The following is a 20,965-nucleotide window of genomic DNA, read 5'->3' on the forward strand; positions in this document are numbered from 1 at the left end:
ATCTGTCTTCTCACCCCCACAGAGCTCCTTTTGAAGTCATTGGAGCTCCCCGTGCTGAGCATTTCATGGGGGTGCAGAGCAAGGTGAGAGTTTGGGACCAGTGAAGTTAAATAAATATTTTAAATCCAGTTGCCTTATCCATCAAAGTAAGACTTTATTCCCTAAGTCCGTTACGGGATAGGACACTAGAGGGCAGTACTTATCCTTTTTCCTCCCCGTTTCTGTCTTCACCCAGTGTCTTATTTCTAGAGCTCCCCAAGATGTTGGATGCATTTTTGGAAATGAGTGTGGTTAGTTTTAAGGTGTATGAGACATATGAGTGAAACAGCCATGTTTGGAAAAGATGTATATATTTGGAGTGTGAGGAGCTTTTTATCCAGTTTGTACATAATTGGGGATTTATGGTCTAATCTAAGTTGGAGAAAATTCCTAAAGAAAAATAAGTTAGCCAGTTTAAAAACATGATTATTACTAATGAAGACTTAATGTTACTTCTACTTATGGTAAGCACAAATGAAATGTTGAAAGCCCAGTGGTGCCAATGGTTATTTAAGGCTTCAACAGAAAGACTTTGATGAGTAATAAAACTAGTCCTGGTTGCGTAAATAGACTTGTTTAGAGTTCAGTACGGGAGAGAGCAATTCAAATTAAACAGCCATAAATACGTCTGTTATCTTGGGTCTAGCCAGTTTCTGTTTGTAAATCATATTGTACCATTTGATATTGAAACCTGGGAATTCAATAAGTAGAGGGAAAGTTAATTTTTGGTATCATTAGTACTTGATACTAGGCTAAAATTTAAGCTAACATCTAAATTGTTTAAGTAAATGATATATAAATGAATTACCAATATATGAGCTTTTGACAAAAAAGCTGACCTTTAAGATCCTGTCAAACCCTGAAGATTTTTAAAAAACTCCCCATTACAATTGAAGATGTAGCATAAGATTTGTCATAGAAATTATCACAAAAAAGCTAATTTTCGAAATAGATTTTTTCACGTGAAATTCGCTTTCTAGCTTTTTGTTAGGAAAAAAAATAAATTACATATGTGCAAACATAACTGGTTTGTCATAAAATTTGGAATAAATCTTCTTTATGGAAAATATTTTGGTTATATTAAAAGGTATTTGTATGTTTTTTATTTTATCAGGTTATTCTTGGAAACTATAATTGGCTCTCCTATGAAGATGTCTTCGTTAGAGCTTTTAATTTTGGAAATGGTTTGCAGATGTTGGGTCAGAAACCAAAGACCAATATCGCCATCTTCTGTGAAACCAGAGCTGAATGGATGATTGCTGCGCAGGCGTGCTTTATGTATAATTTTCAGCGTATGTGGGCTTTCTGATCTTCTGTGTGGGAGATAGGATGCTGTTTATTATAAATATTTCACTCTTTAAAATTCTGAAGTTAATTGCCACCTTGCATCTAATCAGGGGAGCATTCTGTTACAACTTGGAGTTAGAGGTCTACTTTGGAACAACTTGTGTAGTCAGTGTAGTAAGGGGACTGGAACCTCTTAATAGGGGCCTTGGGGCCTCTCTTAACTCTGCTGCTGGTTCTCTCAGGAATCTTCTTGTGAAGTTAGTGTCACTTCGTCCCCACTTCTGTTGGTAGCAACAGTTGACGTCTAAAACCGCACTACTTGGAGCCACGAGCCGGGTGAAAGGACAGGGAATATTTACATTGTTAATTAAGTGGCAATCTGGATGCCCCAGACTGTGAGGTAGTTCTGGAAGCTTAGTTCATAGATCTTGGAGCCAAAATGGGATGTTAAGTATGGACATTCTCTTAACCTTTCAGATGGAGCAGAAGAGGTACTTTTACCAGATTTCTTGCTGTAAATGCTCCAGTGGTTTTTTAAACTGACATACCTTTTTGTTTTCATGGGTGTGGGCTTATAGTTTGCTTCTTTTGGGAAGCTTTGAAATAATTATCTCTTAAAGTCACTTTTAAGTCTGACTTCTGTGAGTTAGGCATCAAGCAAATAAAAGTCCACAAGATGATGATGATTACATTTCAACATGGCTAAGAATGTTTTTCTTGAGTTTTCTACTAGAATAAGCAGTACTGCCCCCTGATCATGTTTTCTTAACATACATAACACCTTCAGCCTGATACTCAGTGCATTATTTTACTGGTACATATTCTTTTTCCTATTTTAGTACCAAGTATTTAACAACTAAGGCTTTGATATTTTAGCAGTCAGAAATAATTCCTTCCATTGTGGCATCCCAGAGTAACATCTGTAGGTGAAATAAAACTTAAAAATTTCATTTTAAAATATTAGAAATCTTGGGGGAAATTAGGAAAGGGTGAATGAGTGGGCATAATGTTTATTAGTATATTGAAATAATTTAGATAATCATAGAACAGTTACATAGTAAACTATGGATCTGACGATTTAGGGTTCTTTATACCATTAGGATTCATGACCCCTTTCAGAGACTTTAGTTACATTTAGTAACTTCCATGAAATGTGGAATATTTGACTTGCCCTTCTTTTCTCTGTAGTTGTTACCTTGTATGCTACTCTAGGAGGTCCAGCTATTGTTCATGGATTGAATGAAACAGAGGTGACCAACATCATTACTAGTAAAGAGCTCTTGCAAACAAAGTTGAAGGTGAGGACTGTGGTTATCTGTCCAGAACTTCCAGAACTATCACTGCTATGAGCTCTAATATTGATACTTTTACAATCTTTAAATCCTGAAGATCTTTGTAAACTTTTAGGAATATCACACATTCTTCCTTTCCTTTAGAAAAGAAAAAGTAGATTTCATACATATTTGTGTAATAAGTAGTGCAGAGAGTTACAGATCATTAACATGGTATGCCCGTGTAAGGTAAAGGGATCACCTTTTTTCTTTATTGTGCTCATTTGTTTTCTAGTCTATTTTCAGTAAATTTATAAATTATAAGGGTTTCTGAAGTAGTAATTCCTTTATATTATTTCTGAAGCATTGAGTCGTTACGAGTTTTTAGAATTTTTTAAAAGGGAAAAAAAGAGACTTTATGAAACTGTTAGAAAGGTTTTGAAAGTCCCTAGACGACTCCCAGTGAAAACAGATTAGTCTGCTGGGTTTTTTTAATACTCAGATTTATAAGTGAGTTCCTTCCCTCTCCCCCCATATCTTTATGAGCCTCTTAAAAACATATAGGACTTGTGGCTACTCTAGTTCAGGCGGCCTGTGTTTATATGCCTATTTTGTGAGGAAGTGACATTGCTGATTAGGATTTTACCAAAGAACGGGCACACACAGTGAATCTAGTGCTATAAAATCGCAATTTAAATTTCGGACCGTATTTCTCCATCTGAAAGGAGTGGTATTCATACCAGTGCACCCCCTCACCTTTTTTTTGGAGGCAAGAAATTAATAACTCATGGATTGTGGTAAACTGCTTTTCTTGTGTCCGGGACTGTTTGCTAAGCTGATTTGAAACAGCGACGAAGAACATAATGAATGCTTGTGTTTTTCCAGGATATAGTTTCGTTAGTCCCGCGCCTGCGGCACATCATCACTGTGGACGGTAAGCCACCAACGTGGTCCGAGTTCCCCAAGGGCGTCATCGTGCACACGATGGCTGCAGTGCAGGCTCTGGGAGCCAAGGCCAGCAGAGGTACGGTGCACCTTCCCAGTTCCTTAGGGTCGTTCTGCAGTGACCGTGTTCTCTGCAGTGGTTCCAGACCCTGAAGTCAGATCAGGGACAAATCATTTTCTAGACCGTCACTTTGGGAAGTAAGGTCACTCTCTACTTTTCCTCTACTCTTTAGTAGGGTTTAAGGGAGAATATACACATTAATTTATTGTTCTAAAAGGAGTAGTTATTCAAATACCTTTTACATTATACAGGTTTCCTGTTCCTGTTTCCTGTTTCCTAGTTTTCAGTGGCTTAAAGTTAGTTTTCTAAATAATGCCATTAAACTAGTCCTATGTGGATTATCTGTAAGTACGAACAGATAGCTGGAGTGGCTAAACCTAGATCCCCTCTTTCACTGCCTGCCCCAACTCTGTTTTTTCCTGAGAGAACATCTTTTTATCCCCCACCTGAACACTTCGGCATGGTGGTGCCAAAAGCTCCTACTCTCAAATAAGTGTCAGGAAATGTTCAAAAGTGTACGGGTGTTGATGAATATCCCGAAAGCTGCTAGGGTGCTGGGACTGTATTTCCTTTGTAGTTGGAAACTCGGTGATGAACTAAATGTAAGCACTCAGCTCAGGAATGGGAATGGGGTTCTGCTGACATTAATGTTGGGCATATGGAATTTTAAGTGCCAGTGTGACATTCAGATGTGGATATTTAGTGGGGAGTGGCATGTACTCTGGAGTTAAGTTTGGAGTTAGAAGCCAGAAGTTTGGTGTTATGTATAGTTGTGGAAGGAGGTGAGGTCACCCATGGAAAGCGGTGCTTCCAAAAAAGCAACTGAGGGTGGGTCAGAGGCAGGAGGAAGGCACTCAGTGTGTGCTTCATGGCGGCTGCATGAAAGGGGCCTCTCCTGGAGGCAGGGGTCAGCAGCAAGGGCAGGTGCCCTGCAGGAGTCAATGATAACAGGCATTACAGGAGGCCCACCTCAGAGCAGTTTCTAGAAGGTGGTGGAGAATGGTGCCCTGGGATGGAGGAGTGAATGGAAGGCTAGGAAGTAAGGACTGGAATGAAGACCATTGTCATGGAATATATCCCCTCGTAGAAAAGGAAGGGTTCACTCAGCAACATGTTTAAAATTGTTTCCCCCACATTTAAGAAGTCCACACTTAGGGGAGGGTCAGGATTAATTCAGGGGGTGCCATCCATGACCCATTTCTTTTTGCCTTCCTGCCATGTGCCCTCCAGGATGTGGGCTGTGGCCCTTAGGTTTGTGCAAATGGAGGACACTGTCTTTGAATCCAGGATTCAGACTGTAGCCAGATCACTTCAACTCTGTGAGGCAGAGAACAGTTTTTAGCAAGTGTCTAGGTACCCTAGCCCAACCACCCTATTTCACAGTGGAATTTCTGGAATAGCCTTTTGTCTCCCTACTGCCTTGCTTCCCTAAGTTAGGCAGCCACATAGCAGCCAAAGTGACCCTCATCACTGGTGACGACAAGCCTCTGTTCAGATTTCTACTCCAGGTGCAATCTAAAGTCCTTAGCGTGGCCTCCAAGGCCTTGCATGATACGGTCCTGGCTGCTATGTCAGGGCCTTTGCTCTCGCTTATTTTCTACTTGAGACAATCTTCTCCCAGTTCCAGGGTTTCCGTGGCTCCCCTCTGCACTGTATCCAGGTCTTTACTAAAATACCAACGTGCCAGAAAAGCATTTCTTGACTTTTCCATCTAAATACCTTCTACTGTCATCTCACCTTGTCTTTATTTTTCTTCATAGCTCTTACTACACTATAGATTTTTGGCTTGTTGATCTCAGTAGAACATGTGTCCTGTATGTGCAGGGATGTGATCTGTTTTGTTGACCTCTGAATGAATACAATTCATAGTTGTCAAATTAAGTTATCAAACATGATTATGAAAAAAATGGGTGATATGACTACATTTCTCAGAAATGTGTGTGTGTGTGTGTGTGTGTGTATTTTTTTCTTTTTCTCCAATGCAGAGAACAAACCTCTTAGCAAACCAGGGCCCTTAGATATTGCAGTAATCATGTATACAAGTGGATCCACAGGACTTCCGAAGGGAGTCATGATCTCCCACAGTAACATTATTGCTGGTATAACTGGGATGGCGGAACGGATTCCAGGACTGGGGTATGTCACATGGTCAATATGAAGTAGTCCCTTGTTGATGCTGGTTGTTACGTTAATGTTGTTTGTGCCATTTAGTGGTATGTGGCTAAATTAGTCTTTCAGAGTCTGTTTACAGTAGGCAGTTCCCTCCAAAAAATAAGAGGGACTTTAAAATTAAATAGTTTTAGTTGTAAGGTTTAAAATACAGTTTTATATATATCATTATATTTACCTTTTACTTGAAAAGTGTAAATTTTATCTGACTTAAATCCCTTAATTTATATTCAGTTGATAATAGTATTGCTACTATGTCATTTTTATACCTAAACATGTTAAAATTCAGGTGAACAAATAGCTTCATCTCTTCCAATACTTATTGAGCTTTATTCAGTCTCTGATTTTTCTTTTTAAGACCAAGTCCAGCAGCCACAGGGCCAGGGTGGGCATACTGCGGGGAAGAGACTGACTGGCGGGGAAGCCAGATGGGACCGTGAGGGTGGTAGAGGAGTCAGTACTTGATGACTGTTGAGGTGCCGTGGTCGTGCTTGGGTATTTTTGATGCCCTTATGCACAGAAATCACACTCACTCACAGGTTACTATGGAACTGAATTTAGGGATGGAGAGAGAGAGAGTTCTCTTATGAATGGATAACTTTTCAGAAAAAATTAAGAGCAATAGTTTCCTGGGTTAGTCTTTGCCCTTCATATTTTTTGGGGGGGTGGGGCAGTTCTTGAAATACACATACGTACACATTTTCTTACGTACAGTATAATTTATTATTTCTAAGTAACTTTCAAAACAGGAATCTCTTTTGTAAAATTCCTGGCCAGCAGTTGTGGATTAGATTGGAACTTTGGGAGCCCACGAGCTTTAAAGACCATTCCTCTTTGGATGACTTCCGCTGTCCTACGGAAGACCCCTTCTTGTTTTGGCCCCTCAGCCCCCGTTTCTTCTGAGCACATTGCTCCTGTAGCACTCATAATCTCTTGAGTGCCTTCACGTAGCACTGGAGACAGCCTCTGGGCTTGAGCTTGAGCTGTAGCTGTCTCACTACCCCCCCCCCCCCCCCGCCCCCCCCCCCGAGTCTGTCTACCTCCCCCTCCCTCCCCCACGACACACGCATGCACACAGGCATGCGTGTGCGCGCTCTCTGTCTCCCTCCCTTTCTCCCCATGTGGGCGGGCTCGCTTTGCAGTCTCTTCCAGCAGAGATGACACCTGACAGATGCTTTTATATCTCCTTTTCTTTTAGAGAGGAAGATGTTTACATTGGCTATCTGCCTCTGGCCCATGTTTTAGAATTAAGTGCTGAGCTTGTTTGTCTTTCTCACGGATGCCGCATTGGCTATTCTTCACCACAGACTTTAGCGGATCAAGTAAGTTAAATGTCTTGTGACTTCAGATACTAAAAATACTGTAATTTTTAAACACATTTTTCTGTATCAGCATGACAATATATCATAAGGGTGGCAGTTAATCATTTAAAAATAATTACTTTTAAGTTTTTACAATAAGTATATTAAAATGATGAATTTATAATACACTTTTTGGTCTAAGAATTTCACAGAATTTCTAAAATAAGGATCAGTTTATATAGATCACTTTTTCTCTCTCTAGTCTTCAAAAATAAAAAAAGGAAGCAAAGGGGATACAACCATGTTGAAACCAACACTGATGGCAGCTGTTCCGGTAAGAATCGACCGTTAGTTAATGTTGCGTACTAGAGAAGTGTCGCCGGCTACAGAGCCTGAACGCTAGTGGAAAAGTTAACTGTTGGCAAGGTAGTTTATGTAGGCTTTATTCCTTATTGATTATATTGCCTTACGCTCTGCGGGATTGATAGTCTTTTTTTTTTTTTTTAACTTTATTTATTCATTTTTTAAATTTACTAAATGCTCAGTTTCAGCCTCCCTATGATAGTATCACGTCCTTTCCCTAAAGTCGCTTCTAATTCAGATCCTTTTCATGATATGTTTGCTATTAGTAGAAACCTGAAGCCCAGCAGGAGATGGGGGAAGGTTTGATAGCACTTCCTTCTCCTCTAAGCAGCTTGCGTAGTTACCTCCTGAGTCCCCGGGAACAGTCTGGCCTAGTCACCAAAAAAGTGACAGAGAAGTGGTGCACCTTTGAATTACCTGAGAAACACTATGTACCCTAATGTACCAGGCATGGGCAGGGCCTGGGAATTGAGTAGAAATGGGAGAGTAATGATTTTCTGTCTCCTTAATGTGAGTTTTATGTGGCTTCTGATTTTGTTTGAAAGTGTTGGGAATCATTACCAGATCCCTGAGTACCCCCAATCCAAGGAAAGTTACATAGTTACTCCAAATATAAAGGACCAGTAGTTTGATAGTTTCTGTAGGTGTATAGTTTCCTTAGTGTAATATTTTACTTTTTATTTTTTATTTTTTAAGATTTTATTTATTTGAGAGAGAGAATGAGAGAGAGAGAGAGAGCACATGAGACGGGGGAGGGTCCGAGGGAGAAGCAGACTCCCTGCCGAGCAGGGAGCCCGATGCGGGACTCGATTCCGGGACTCCAGGATCATGACCTGAGCCGAAGGCAGTCGCTTAACCAACTGAGCCACCCAGGCTTTTTAGTTCATGTAAACTTTTAGTTCATGTAAAAGGAAATACAATTTAAACTTGTAAAGGGAAAACCATTTCAAGTCATTGAAGTATATATACTTCGTAGTAATGGGCCTAGCAAGCTAAATGCAGTGCAGAGAAGGAAAATTTCCTGAGTGCAGCACTGAAAGACAACCAACCAACCAGAATAACCCTGTGGTCCTTTTGTGAGCAAAGAATGTGGCTCTCTGTATTTTTATAAGATAAGGTTATGAGAATTTTAAAAACCATTTCATACAGTTATTTATGTAGTGAGCTTAGTTTTTCCAAAATAAGTAAGACAAGCAAGGCCATATAAAGAATCAATACTGATCTGTTACTGCCCTGAGGCTTTTATTTCTTTTTCTTTCTTTTTCTCCCCCACTCATGAGCATCTAGGTATATTTGTGTTATGAAAAATTATTTTTACAGAAACCTCATTTTTAAACTAGCTGTGGCTCTATTTTAAAAGTGTATTCCTGATCAACTGTATCTTCTAAAATGCTTCAATACCGATAGAAACATTTATCTGGTGTTAAGATACAATATGTCAGGCAGCTGATAGCATTGTTGACTGTATTAACTCATTTTTATATATCTAGGAAATCATGGATCGAATCTACAAAAACGTTATGAATAAAGTGAACGAGATGAGTAGTTTCCAACGCAATCTGTTTATTCTGGCCTATAATTATAAAATGGAGCAGATTTCCAAAGGCCGTGGCACTCCACTGTGTGACAGGTCAGATGACTCCCCCTCTCCTTGGTGGCTTAGTCATTTTGTTCATATTACTAGCCCAGGTAATTGAGATAATTACAAGAAATGAATTGGTTTTTAAAAAGTCAAAGGGACTCTAAAAATCCATCTTGGCATAAGAACATGAGCAATTAAAAAAGATTGCAGTGTTATTTGAAAAAATGTTTCACTTACAGTTTTACTGTATTATAAGTTTGCTTTCATTTTCTGTGGACACGTATGTAATTTTAGTTATTTTTAGAAATAGTTTTTCTTTGCTTTTAATTTTAAATATTTCAGTATGAATATAAAATGGCAACTAAATATGAGTGTTTAAAGTGTTAAATGATAGGTTTTACCACAGACGTGATATTTTTTGTTTTTGTAGTGCTGAGTAAGTAGATTTAATTATAATTTAGAAATTAGAAAACAATATGGCATTTAATTTGTTTTTGTGGGAATATTAATATAGTTTTCAGATGCTCCAATTTATTTGAAACTTTATATTTTTCTGCCTTATTTTAAAAAGAGATTGTACAAATATGTACACAATTCTTTTTTAAAAAATACTTAGAGTGTGTGCGTGCATGCGGGGGTAGGGGTAGAGTGGGAGGGAGAATGAGAATCTTAAGCAGACTCCACACTGAGCACGGAGCCCAACGCAGGGCCGATTTCACGACCCCACGACTCTGAGATCATGATCTGAGCCGAAACCAAGATTCAGACACTTAACTAACTGAGCCACCCAGGTGCCCCAAATACGTACATATTTCTAATGAAGTAAACAAAAGCAAAAAAAAAAAATTTGCTTTTAATGCTGAATTTTATAAAGATACAATAGGATTGTTTAGTATTACTATGTGTATTACATAATATAAAATTAATTGCTCTTTGGCCATAAACATGGGTTTGCCATTACTATACAGAATTTTAAACCTGACAATTTTTATTTCAGGTATTAACTTGAAAAGTTCTTAAGAGAAAATCATACGTTCTTTACTTGGTCGAACTATAAAAAATAAGATTTAAATAGTGAGAGAATTTCTTGAATTGTTTGTGTGGCCTGACTCTCAAAATCTCACATATCAAAATTGGGAGATTAGTCTGAATGATCTGGAAAATCCCATTCAGCTTCAAATCCTCAGATTCTCTCTCTCCTTTTTTTTAGGTTTATTTTCCGAAAAGTTCGAGGCTTGCTAGGTGGAAATATTCGGCTTCTGTTGTGTGGAGGTGCTCCACTTTCTGCAACCACACAGCGATTCATGAACATCTGTTTCTGCTGTCCCGTTGGTCAGGGATATGGACTGACTGAATCTTGTGGTGCAGGAACAATTACAGAAGGTTGGTGTTCTCCACAAAGTGGTGTGTCCAACAGAGCCTGGGGTGCAACTCCCTGTATTCTTTGGTAGTGGGTTGTTTTCTGCAGTATGAAGGATAAAAGTGGTTAAGGTATTTGTGTAGCAGAATAATGGTAAATTGTAAGTACTGTGATTGTTGATAAAGTTTTTAATTATTGAGTATTGGGTACATCTAATAGTAATTAAAGGAGTCTTTCATGTTAGATTATGGTAGATCATATTAAAAGCTACTTAGCGTCTGGAAAAGAAGTTTTAGTAACAAGCATTGGCTGTATTATATACATTTATTTTCTTATCAGTTATTAAATGTCTTTTTGTGAAAAAAATTTAACATGTTTTGTACAGTTTAGGTATGTGTATTAAAGCTCAAACTCAGAAGTGGTTTATGGGGGTGGTCTGTGTAATGAGAGAGAAACCAGATTCAGTTTTATAGAATATAATTTCTAGTGTTTATTACGGTGACATGATTGAAGAGGTGATCCACTACCCAAGTGGTCCCTAGATGAATCCCAAAGTGTCACATGTGTCCCTTTTATGGAGGAAAGTTCTTTTGCTTCTCAGTACTAGGGAAAGCTACTTTGTATTTTCTAAATACTGACAGGTACTAAACCTCTTAACTGATCATTTTCCCCTATTTACCTTCAGTGTTTCTTTGTACCATTCTTATGTCGGGTTTATCTTACATTACTTCTGTATTTTCCTGTTTTCAGTTTTCTATACTTTGGAAGTTACTTCTAAGTCTTGTTTTGCAGGAAATAAAAAAGCAATCTTCAATATGTTCATCTATGGTTCCTTTCTTATGATCCTTATAGCTTCTGTTTTAAGATTTGCATTGAATGTGATTCATCAGTTACAGCTTATGTTGTAAACAAAACATTCTATGAATTTTTAAATATCAGCCTTTTCTGATACTTGAATGATTTTTGAAGAGGAAACATAATGCAGTAGTAATTCACAATAGTGGTGTGTGCTTTTCCCAGATCCTTGAAAGTTAATCTCCAGCCTGGTCTTTGAACTCCTGTGTACGAGTTTAAATAGGGTGATAGCATAAGCTGATGGGGAGGCTTTAGAGGTCTCACTTTGAAATAGTGATAGATGGGAGAAGATTGGAGAGGCTACTTGTACTGCAGAGCCGTCCGGTCTAATAAGAAAGTGGAACGGGGGGAAGCCATTGTGATCCATCATCCTTTAAGATAGGGGCTCCAAACTCATGAGCCAGGCAGCTACTTCAGTGAGTGAAGTGGGCCTTGAGGTATGAAGATCCACGGTGGGTGGAAGGCAGGAATCGGGGGGAGCCGGAGCAGGCATGCCCCATCTAATGGGGACTACGGTTGTTGCTGCGCTGGAAATGCCGGCCCTGTTGGTCCTGGAGTTCCACACTTCTGGGTAAATTGTTGTGATTTTTAAATGTCACTAACCAATTCAGAATAAAAAAACAGAACTCTGTGTGGGCCACACAGCTTGTGGGTCACCAGTTTGTGACTCTGGCTTTTAAAGATTCTCTGGGGATGTCAAAACTTTGGGATAAATCATCCTTTTTGGTAATTTAGAAAAATCAAGCTGTTTATTCACCACTGTAATCAAATACTTTTTTTCATTTGCATCTTAGTCTGGGACTACAATACTGGCAGAGTGGGAGCACCATTAGTTTGCTGTGAAATCAAATTAAAGAACTGGGAGGAAGGTAATAACCTATTTTAACCACAGACCATTAATTTGTATAATATTAAACCTTGAAATTAGAATTGTGCTTCATTTTCTTATTTTAGAATATAAAATCACCCACAAGTGCTTTTTTTTGTCTAATAGAACTATTTTATCTAGAGCTATATGAATGCATTTATTTTGCTTATTTCAAGAATGATTCTGAAGTATTAAAATTGTTTTTATTTTGCTTATTTTATTACATGAATGCAAGTAAGAATTATGGCAAAAACTTGAGAAATCTCCTAAATGAATGATGTCAGTAAATTAGGAATGATCGTAAGTTTATTTGGTAGCAGCAAAATCATAAAATGTAATCTGTGAAACTGAGGATTTTTCTTTTTTTCTTTCTTTTCCCTGATAGCTTCAATCAAGAATCATCAGAAGGAAATTTTTACTATAATTTCATACAGATCTGTTGTTGTGCCATTTAAATACTAACCACTTTTTAAAAATTTTATTTGATTCTATCTGTGTATACATTATCAGTGATTGGTTGGCTAAATCTTTTATACAAAGTAAAGATACTCAGGGTTCGCTGCCATTAGCAGAATTAGTGAAAATGTTTAACAGATTTAAACTTGGAGTCATTCTGAACTTATCTGTCAGTCATAAATCTTGTAAATATTGTGTAATTTGATTTTGGAGATGTGTTTTATTGAATTACATGATTTAATACTTTTATCAAATATATAGGAATCTCTGCAGAATCCCTAAAGGAGTTTACCTGTGTAGTACACATGATTATTTTATTCCACAGATGTTGGATTTTTTAGTGTAATTTTTGCTTGGAGTCGTAGTTTAAAAGCATCAGTGCTTATGGGTAAGCAACTGAAATTTTGCACCTAGTTTTACGTTAATGAGTTTTCTTCATTCATACCGTCTGCCTCATTTCCTTTGGGAAACTCTAATTGGATTAAAATCAGATGTCCCTATTTAGAAACTAATAGTTTCAAATTTTCACACAATTGTATATAGGGATAAAAATTTTGATTTAACTCTTAATTATTTTGTGTTTATTAGGTGGATACTTTAATACCGATAAACCACACCCCAGGGGTGAAATTCTTATTGGTGGCCAAAACGTGACAATAGGATACTACAAAAATGAAGCAAAAACGAAAGCTGATTTCTTTGAAGATGAAAATGGACAGAGGTGGCTCTGTACTGGAGATATTGGGGAGTTTGACCCCGATGGTTGTTTAAAGATTATCGGTGAGCCAACTAATATATATACATATGTTTTCTGCCAGTGGATGTTTCTGAAATAGTTTTACAAAAGAGATAACTGTATATTTAGGGAAACTGTTTAATAATATAAGTATATATCTCTCTGCAGTGTTGATAGGGTCTGTTGTATCATCCCTGGAATATAAAATTTTATAATAAACTGTGAAGAAGTTTTAAGGCCTGACATTTTAGGAGATCTCAGAATCTGTTCAACAGGCGTGATATTTTTAATTATTAGATAACCCTGAAAGAATCCAGTTCTCAGTAGGGAATATTTATTTTTTTGTGTGATCTTTGCTATCTAGAGGTTATTGGACAGGCTCTCTCCTGTTGGAACCATGTCCTGGCCTTGCCTGTGAGAATAAGGAAGGCCTGGCAGTTGGAGTACTAGGACCCATGGGGCAAAAAATAGCTCCCTGCCTTCCCTCTTACATTTTTTTTTTTCTCAGCTAATAGAATTTCTGTCCTAGTCATGCTACCTAGCAACCTGGGGGAGATGAGACTGTTTAGTGCACTCCCCATGTCTTACCCATATTCTACTGATTTATCATGTGAAACATGCCTCAAGACATTCTCTTCTTTCTCTCTGCCCCACCATGACCGTAGGTCAGGCCTGCACCTTCTGTCACCCTACTGCAAGAAATTCCTCCCTGGGACATGCTTGTCCCCCTTAAACACACACTCTTACAGGCCATGTGAGCCCTCAGCACTGATCTCACTGGGCCCCTTTGCTGCTAGAAAACTCTAGTGGCAGCTAGGGGCTCGGTTCCGTGCGCCTCTGTCCTGTAGCCCGACCCACCTCTCCGCCTCTGGCCGTCCCCCCGCCCCCCGTGCTGCGGTGATTCAAGTAGACCTGTGTGTCGTTTTCCATGGCCGCTGCACTTGGTCAGCGCCCGTCTTCCCTCGAGACTCAGCCCAGGCCTCACTTGGAGGAATTCTTTCCAGATCAGCAGGTTGGACAGGCTTGACCCTTACCCTTACTGTTCTGTATGGAGGGGATGTGCTTCTTTCCAGATAGAATGTGAGCTTTCATGTGTCCCCGAGAACTCTTCAGTTTCCTGGTGTTAATGGGTCGCAAACACACTTGTTCAGTGGAACAGGCCCGAAGCCCTGATGGTGGGGGCTCTTGACCAGAAGCTGATTTTCTTTTTTGAAAGAATTTATTTAATGGTACAAAAATTAGGGCCTAATTTACTGTGTACTTTTAGTTTTGGTGTAACTATTAATAATAGACTTAATTGATAGCAAATTACTTAGGGAATGGGCAATATTCATGTGTATTCAAGGTATTTCTGTGCTCCCATGTGGCCCCTCCCGGCCTTTGTTCTGCACAGATCGTAAGAAGGACCTTGTGAAACTGCAGGCTGGAGAATATGTTTCCCTTGGGAAAGTAGAGGCAGCTCTGAAGAACCTCTCCCTTATAGATAACATTTGTGCATATGCAAACAGGTAAGAAAGTAGAATTCTGTTACTTCTACTTCAGACAGACATTTTGTGTGGTTTTGGCATTTCCTTCCTAGATGAATCTTCTTTGTAAAACTACACTAAGAACTCTTCTTCCTTCTTATCTGTTGTCTCTGGGAGAGGCCTCTTCTCAGGAAAACCAGTAACTGATTCTGTCCTTGGGATACCTCCCCTCTTCGTCCTCCGCTGTGTCCCTGTTTTCTGCTTTGCATCTCACCGCGGTGTCCTGTGTGATAGGGGAAGAAAGTCAAGTCCTCCCTCCTGCTGCCTTGGTACCCCCAGTGACCCGCCCCGCCGCGCAGGGAAGCATCCCAGAACCAGTCCAGAGCCAAGGGGAATAAAGAAGGAAGTTGAGGATGGGAGTCATCAAGCTGAACCCTGCTCAGCACTTAACTGCCCTACTCTAGACTCGAGCCTACTTTGGACCCTGGCCAGGCCTGGGAGCTCTGCCTTAAGCTATGTTAAGCTGTGGCTGAACTCCTAGCATCTCTAGTCTGTAATGATACAGAGGCAGCTGGGAAGGAGAGTTTAAAGTTAAAAATCCCAGAAATGTATTCCTGAGAAATGTGTTGGAAATTTAGATTGGCACTCTGATGACATTTTCCCCTAAGAGTTTTATACGTAGTAATTATTCTCCAGTGTTAATGATCAGATACTTGGTGGCCAGCCTAGGAACCTTACTGCAGCAGTTGACATAATAGTTATTGTGAAAAGTTAAAATCTGGTATCAGAAGAACCGATTTAGAAACAGACTTTAAAGATTTACTACACTGAATCTTAAATTATTCTGCCCTTTAATTAGCTGTGAGATATTTTCCTTAGCGCTGCTGCAGTTCTGGCTTTTACTTGTGTGATACTAAGCAGACTACCCTTCTCTTCCTGATGCTTGCTATTTCTTACTGCCATTGGCAGGCGTACCTAAAGCTCTTTTAGTAACAGTTCTCGTGGTAACAAGAAGAAAATAAATGCAACCACATTACTTTGATTCGCCGCCAAATTTCTTTAGATACAATTTATTTTTTTAAAATTTTTAAATATATTTTTTAAAGGTTTTATTTATTCATTTGAGAGCCACAGAGTGCATGAGCAGGGGCAGGGGGAGCAGAGGGAGAGAGAACTCCAGGGAGAGACTGCACTGAGTGTGGAGCCTGACACGGATGGTGTCCGATCTCACAACGCTGAGATCATCACCTGAGCGGAAGTCAAGAGTCAGCTGCTTAACCGCCTGAGCCACCCAGATACAGTTTCTATTTACATGAGTTTTTACTTTGTTAAACAAACTGTTAATGTGAATTACTGATTTTTTCTCAAAGTTGAATTTTCTGATATTTGTAATTTTCTTTTAAAAAATGTATACATGGAAGTATTCGTAACAGTTTCACCTAGTTGAAATTTGCCATTAAGTATCAGATGAAGGTTTATTTAGCAGTGAACTCTGTCGAGTGTTGAACATACTATGAATCATACAGTAGAAGTGGCTGTTCCGTGAGGTAAATGCTCAGTACCAGATGCGAATCACGTATGTTCTTTCAAGTGGTCGTGAATTGAAGGCGTTGGCGTATCACTGACACCCGCTCACACGCTGTGCCATTTAGACCCTTAGCCTGCTTGTCCTTTATGTATTTCAGTTATCATTCTTATGTCATTGGGTTTATTGTGCCAAATCAGAAGGAACTAACAGAACTCGCTCGAAAGAAAGGACTTCATGGGACTTGGGAGGAGCTGTGTAACAGCTGTGAAATGGAAAATGAGGTCCTCAAAGTGCTCTCTGAAGCTGCTATTTCAGGTGAGTGGCTGTGAAATGGATTGAGGACCGAGGCTCACGTTTACTTGCTCTGCTGTCACGAGGCTTAGGGGACGTCATTTCCTGCTCAGAAACCAACTGTGTCTCCTGCCGTTGGATAGAACCACAGGCTTCTCAGGCCCGCATCCAGGCTCCTCCCCAGGACTCGCCTGTCACGTGCTCCCGTGACGGCTGGGCACCGGTCAGAATGTCCTTGTCCCTGCAGCTTCTGTCTTCTGGGTTCGCCCTTTCTCTCCTTACTCAGCTGGGCCCCGGCCACCCCGGCCCACCCTGAACTGTCCAAGACTCTTCTCTGCATTTTCTGCACCGTTAGTGTACCGGTAGTGGCTTGTACGGCTATGTCCTATCCCCCTTTTTGTGTGTGTGTTGGGGGTGCTGCAGTGGGTTGCTCTGCTTTTGGTTGTTAATGGGTAATGCTGTAAATATTCATGTGCAAGGGTTTGTGCAGACGTACTCATTTCTCCGGGGTGGGTACTTCAGAGTGGAATTGCTAGGCCTGTGTCAACTTTATGTTAAATCTTTTGAGACAGAAGTACCAGATTATTTTCCAGAATATTTTTTCCCAAATCTTCCAAACTGTTTCTAAAATGGTAGCATCATTTTATCATTCCCACTAGTGTTGGTTTCCAGGTTCCCCACATCCTCGAAATACTTGTTACTGTTCATCCTTCGGGTTCTACTCATCCTAGTGGGTACGAAGTAGGGTATCTCGTTTTGATTTACATTTTCTGGTGGCTAATGATGGTGGGCATCCTTCCTTGTATTTATTAGCCATTGTATGTCTTCTCTAGAGAAATGCCTATTCAGATCCTTTGCCCATTTTTTATTTTATTTTTATTTATTTTTTAAAAGATTTATTTGACAGAGACACAGCGAGAGAGGGAACGCCAGCAGGGGGAGTGGGAGCGGGAGAAGCGGGCTTCCTGCGGAGCAGGGAGCCCGATGCGGGGCTCGATCCCAGGACCCTGGGACCATGACCCGAGCCGAAGGCAGACGCTTAACGACTGAGCCACCCAGGCGCCGCTTTGCCCATTTTTAAAATGGGGTTGCCTTTTTATTATTGTGCAAGTTCTTTATATATTCTAGACACAAGGCTCTTACCAGATACGCAATTTGTAAATATTTTCTCCATTCTGTGGGTTGTGTTTTTACTTTTTTGATGGTATCCTTTAAAGTACAAAAGGTAGGTTTTTTTTTTTTTCTTTTGTTGCTTGTGCTTGCGGTGTCCTATCTGAGAAACCAGTCCTACAAAGATACACCCTATTTTTTATTCTAAGAATTTTATAGTTTCAACTGTTAAATTTAAAAGCTCCTTGGTTCATTTGAGTCCATTTTTGTATGATGTGAAGAAGGGATCCAACTTCATTCTTAGGCAAAATCTATATTAGGTTTATACCTGAGAAACAGAATTAGTAGTTAATATAGAGAGACTCAGTGTGAAGAATTGGTTTAATGTGATCTTTGGGGGCTGACTTAGGCCCTGTTGGCAGCAGCTGACCACAGGCAGAATTACATTTTGTTGGGGGGACACCTCAGCTCTGCTCCTACAGCCTTTCAGTTGACCAAACCAGGCCCACTAAGATGATACAGGCCAATTTTCCTCACATAAAGTAAACTGGTTATAGACATAATCCTATCTACAAAATATCCTCAGAGCAACACCTGCATTAGTGTTTAATTGAGTAACTGGGAACTCTAGCCTAGCCCAGCTGATACATAAAACTGACTTCCCAGTCCATCATCGCTTGTCCGCTTGGCACTCATGTACATCTCCTGAGAACATAGTTGATTTTTAAGTAAAGACAGTAACAAAGACTCCTGCCTAACGTGATAAAACTGCCCAGCGCACAGCTGAAAATACAGTAACCTTTTCTGCAGAAGAGGATGCAGACCTCTTGAGCGATTTTTTGCTCTTATTCTATATGCAGTTAGCTTATTAATACCTATTATAGATAAGAGAATAAAAGGGAAGAAAATAAAAATATTTGCTTTAACATATAAACATAACAAAACAAAAACGAACTATTCCATACGTCCTGAGGTCCAGGCCTTGCTGCTTTTGCTCACAGTGGTTTTCCTTCTAGGAGAGCACTCCTGAAAGAGCTTTAATCTTTGAAGAGAAAATCTTGTTATGTCTATGTTTATAAGTTAGAGTTAATATACCCCTTTTGCTCCCAAGGTACTCACACCTTCAGTTCAGTGAGCAAGTGTGCCAGTGTGTATGCATGCATGTGTGTGTGTGTAAGTAATCATGGCTATGTGGTTACCTGTTTATCATCGTTAGATTTTATTCCACTTGAGAACAGAAACTATTCCTGTGTTTTTTAAAGAGTGTTTAAGAATGTTTAGTAAAGCACTTCACACAGTAATTTTTTTCAAGACATATTTGTTGAATGAATGCTGGAAAAACCTCTCCCTTTTCTCCCCGTCTGCATCCCTCCCTTTCTTTCTCCATCCCTCTCCCCGTCTCCGACCCTCTGCTATTGAGAATCTGCTGGTATCCAGCAGTGTATAGGAACACAGTAGTGAGCAGACATTCTGTCCTCAAAGCTTATGCTGAATATTCTGGTTCAATGACAAGATTCGTTTTAAACTTTATTATTTTTTAGTTTCTAAAGTGATCTCCTTATAATAAACTGAAAACAAATAGGTGTGTGGCCTTTGCTTTTTCTTAATTGTGGATCTTAGCTCCTAGAGGTAAACAGTTTATAGTTTGGTGTATACTTGTCCTACACATCTAGATGTGTATAATTTATCTGGTATTTAAAAAAAAAAAAAAAAGCCTTTTTTTTTTTTTAAAGCCTAACAATATATATGACAAATATCTTTACACACTGTACCATGTAGATCTTTTTTTTTTCCCCAAAGATTTTATTTATTTTTGACAGAGAAGGAGCACAAGTAGGGGAAGCAGCAGGCAGAGGGAGAGGGAGAGGCAGGCTCCCTGCTCTCAGGGAGCCTGAAGCGGGACTCGATCCCAGGACCCCGGCACCCCGGGACCATGACCTGAGCCGAAGGCAGACGCTTAACCGTCTGAGCCACCCAGGCGCCCCATACATCTTACTTCTAATGACTGAAATATATTCCATTTAATGCCTACATCATAACTGAATTCTAACCCATTCTATTGATGGCCATGTAGATTTTTTAAACAGTTTTTTTGCTATTATAATTCTCATACATATCTATATATATTTTTTACTTGTAGCATTTTTGAGGGATGGATTATTTAGAAGTAAGATTCATGGGATGTTTGTGCATTTTGATGGGTGCTCTAAGACTAGGAAAGTTTACTATTTGCTTAGAATTTTAATTGTACATTTTTCATGCCTCTGCGTTTACATTTTTTTTTTCTCTTCCCCCATCTCAGCAAGTCTAGAAAAATTCGAAGTTCCAGTAAAAATTCGTTTGAGCCCAGAACCGTGGACCCCCGAAACTGGTCTTGTGACAGATGCCTTCAAGCTGAAACGTAAAGAGCTTAAAACACATTACCAGGCGGACATTGAGCGAATGTATGGAAGAAAATAGTTCTCCTTCAGCATCATTTGCTACAGGGAGCTCAGATCAAATAGGAAAATACTTGAAGTGCATGTCTCCAACTGTGAGGCAAACCCCATTCCGCATAGTAAACCTAAACTGTTGTTTCTCATGACGTCGCCGTTTTTACTGACAGGATTAGTAAAACATTAAGACAGCAAACTGGTGTCTGTCTCTTCTTTCTCTTCCCCCTTTCCAACTTACCTTACCACCTAGGACTGCACTTGTCAGCATGAGGACTTCCTGGATCATTTTGGGGAACAGTGATTTTAAGACCTCAAGTTTTTAAACATGATTTATATGTTCTGTATAATGTTCAGTTTGTAACTTTTTAAAGTTTGGATGTATAGAGGGATAAATAGGAAATATAGGAATTGGTTGGGGGGCTTTTTTACTTACAGTATTTAAAAATGCAAGGGTATGGATGTGAAATTGTGTAAATTCAAATGCTTATGAATCAAATCATTGTTGAACAAAAGATTGGTTGCTGTGTAATTATTGTCTTGTATGCATTTGAGAGAAATAAATATACCCATACTTATGTTTTAAGAAATTGAGACCTTGTGAATATATGCCTGACAGCGTCTTCTATATATATATTTATTTTTTATTAGGGAAAAAATGGAAGTTTGGTTGGTGCTGCATGAAACAAGATAGCACTAGAGGGTTATGTTTAATAGTAAAGAAGGAAACACAGCAAGTGTAGCACCAGAGGATAATTAGTCTCTAGTAGCTTAACCCTCAGAATATTCAGGGTCTTTAGTTAGCTTTGAAACTATGAAAATGTCCAAACATTTTTTAAAGTTGG

General features: G+C 39.4%; 1 protein-coding gene across 4 annotated transcripts in view; it reads left to right on the forward strand.

Annotated features, from left to right (window-relative positions):
- ACSL3 (acyl-CoA synthetase long chain family member 3) overlaps positions 1-20,710 on the forward strand; it is a 73,563-nt gene extending 52,853 nt beyond the window's left edge. For 2 of the 4 annotated variants that reach the window (XM_027591016.1, XM_027591017.1), the window contains exons 3-15: positions 1,154-1,331; positions 2,515-2,624; positions 3,483-3,621; positions 5,589-5,739; positions 6,971-7,094; positions 7,336-7,407; positions 8,927-9,066; positions 10,229-10,401; positions 12,028-12,102; positions 13,146-13,337; positions 14,687-14,801; positions 16,445-16,602; positions 19,991-20,148. In XM_027591016.1, the coding sequence (XP_027446817.1) occupies positions 1,154-1,331; positions 2,515-2,624; positions 3,483-3,621; positions 5,589-5,739; positions 6,971-7,094; positions 7,336-7,407; positions 8,927-9,066; positions 10,229-10,401; positions 12,028-12,102; positions 13,146-13,337; positions 14,687-14,801; positions 16,445-16,602; positions 19,991-20,148 (1,785 nt within the window). Of the gene's footprint in view, positions 1-22; positions 84-1,153; positions 1,332-2,514; positions 2,625-3,482; positions 3,622-5,588; positions 5,740-6,970; positions 7,095-7,335; positions 7,408-8,926; positions 9,067-10,228; positions 10,402-12,027; positions 12,103-13,145; positions 13,338-14,686; positions 14,802-16,444; positions 16,603-19,990 lie in introns of all 4 variants that reach the window. The other 2 variants (XM_027591018.1, XM_027591015.1) reach the window with 2 other exon arrangements.
- Positions 20,711-20,965: the final 255 nt, after the last annotated feature.

Source organism: Zalophus californianus, chromosome 3 (genome assembly GCF_009762305.2).
Source record: "Zalophus californianus isolate mZalCal1 chromosome 3, mZalCal1.pri.v2, whole genome shotgun sequence".
Taxonomy (NCBI): Eukaryota; Metazoa; Chordata; class Mammalia; order Carnivora; family Otariidae; genus Zalophus; species Zalophus californianus.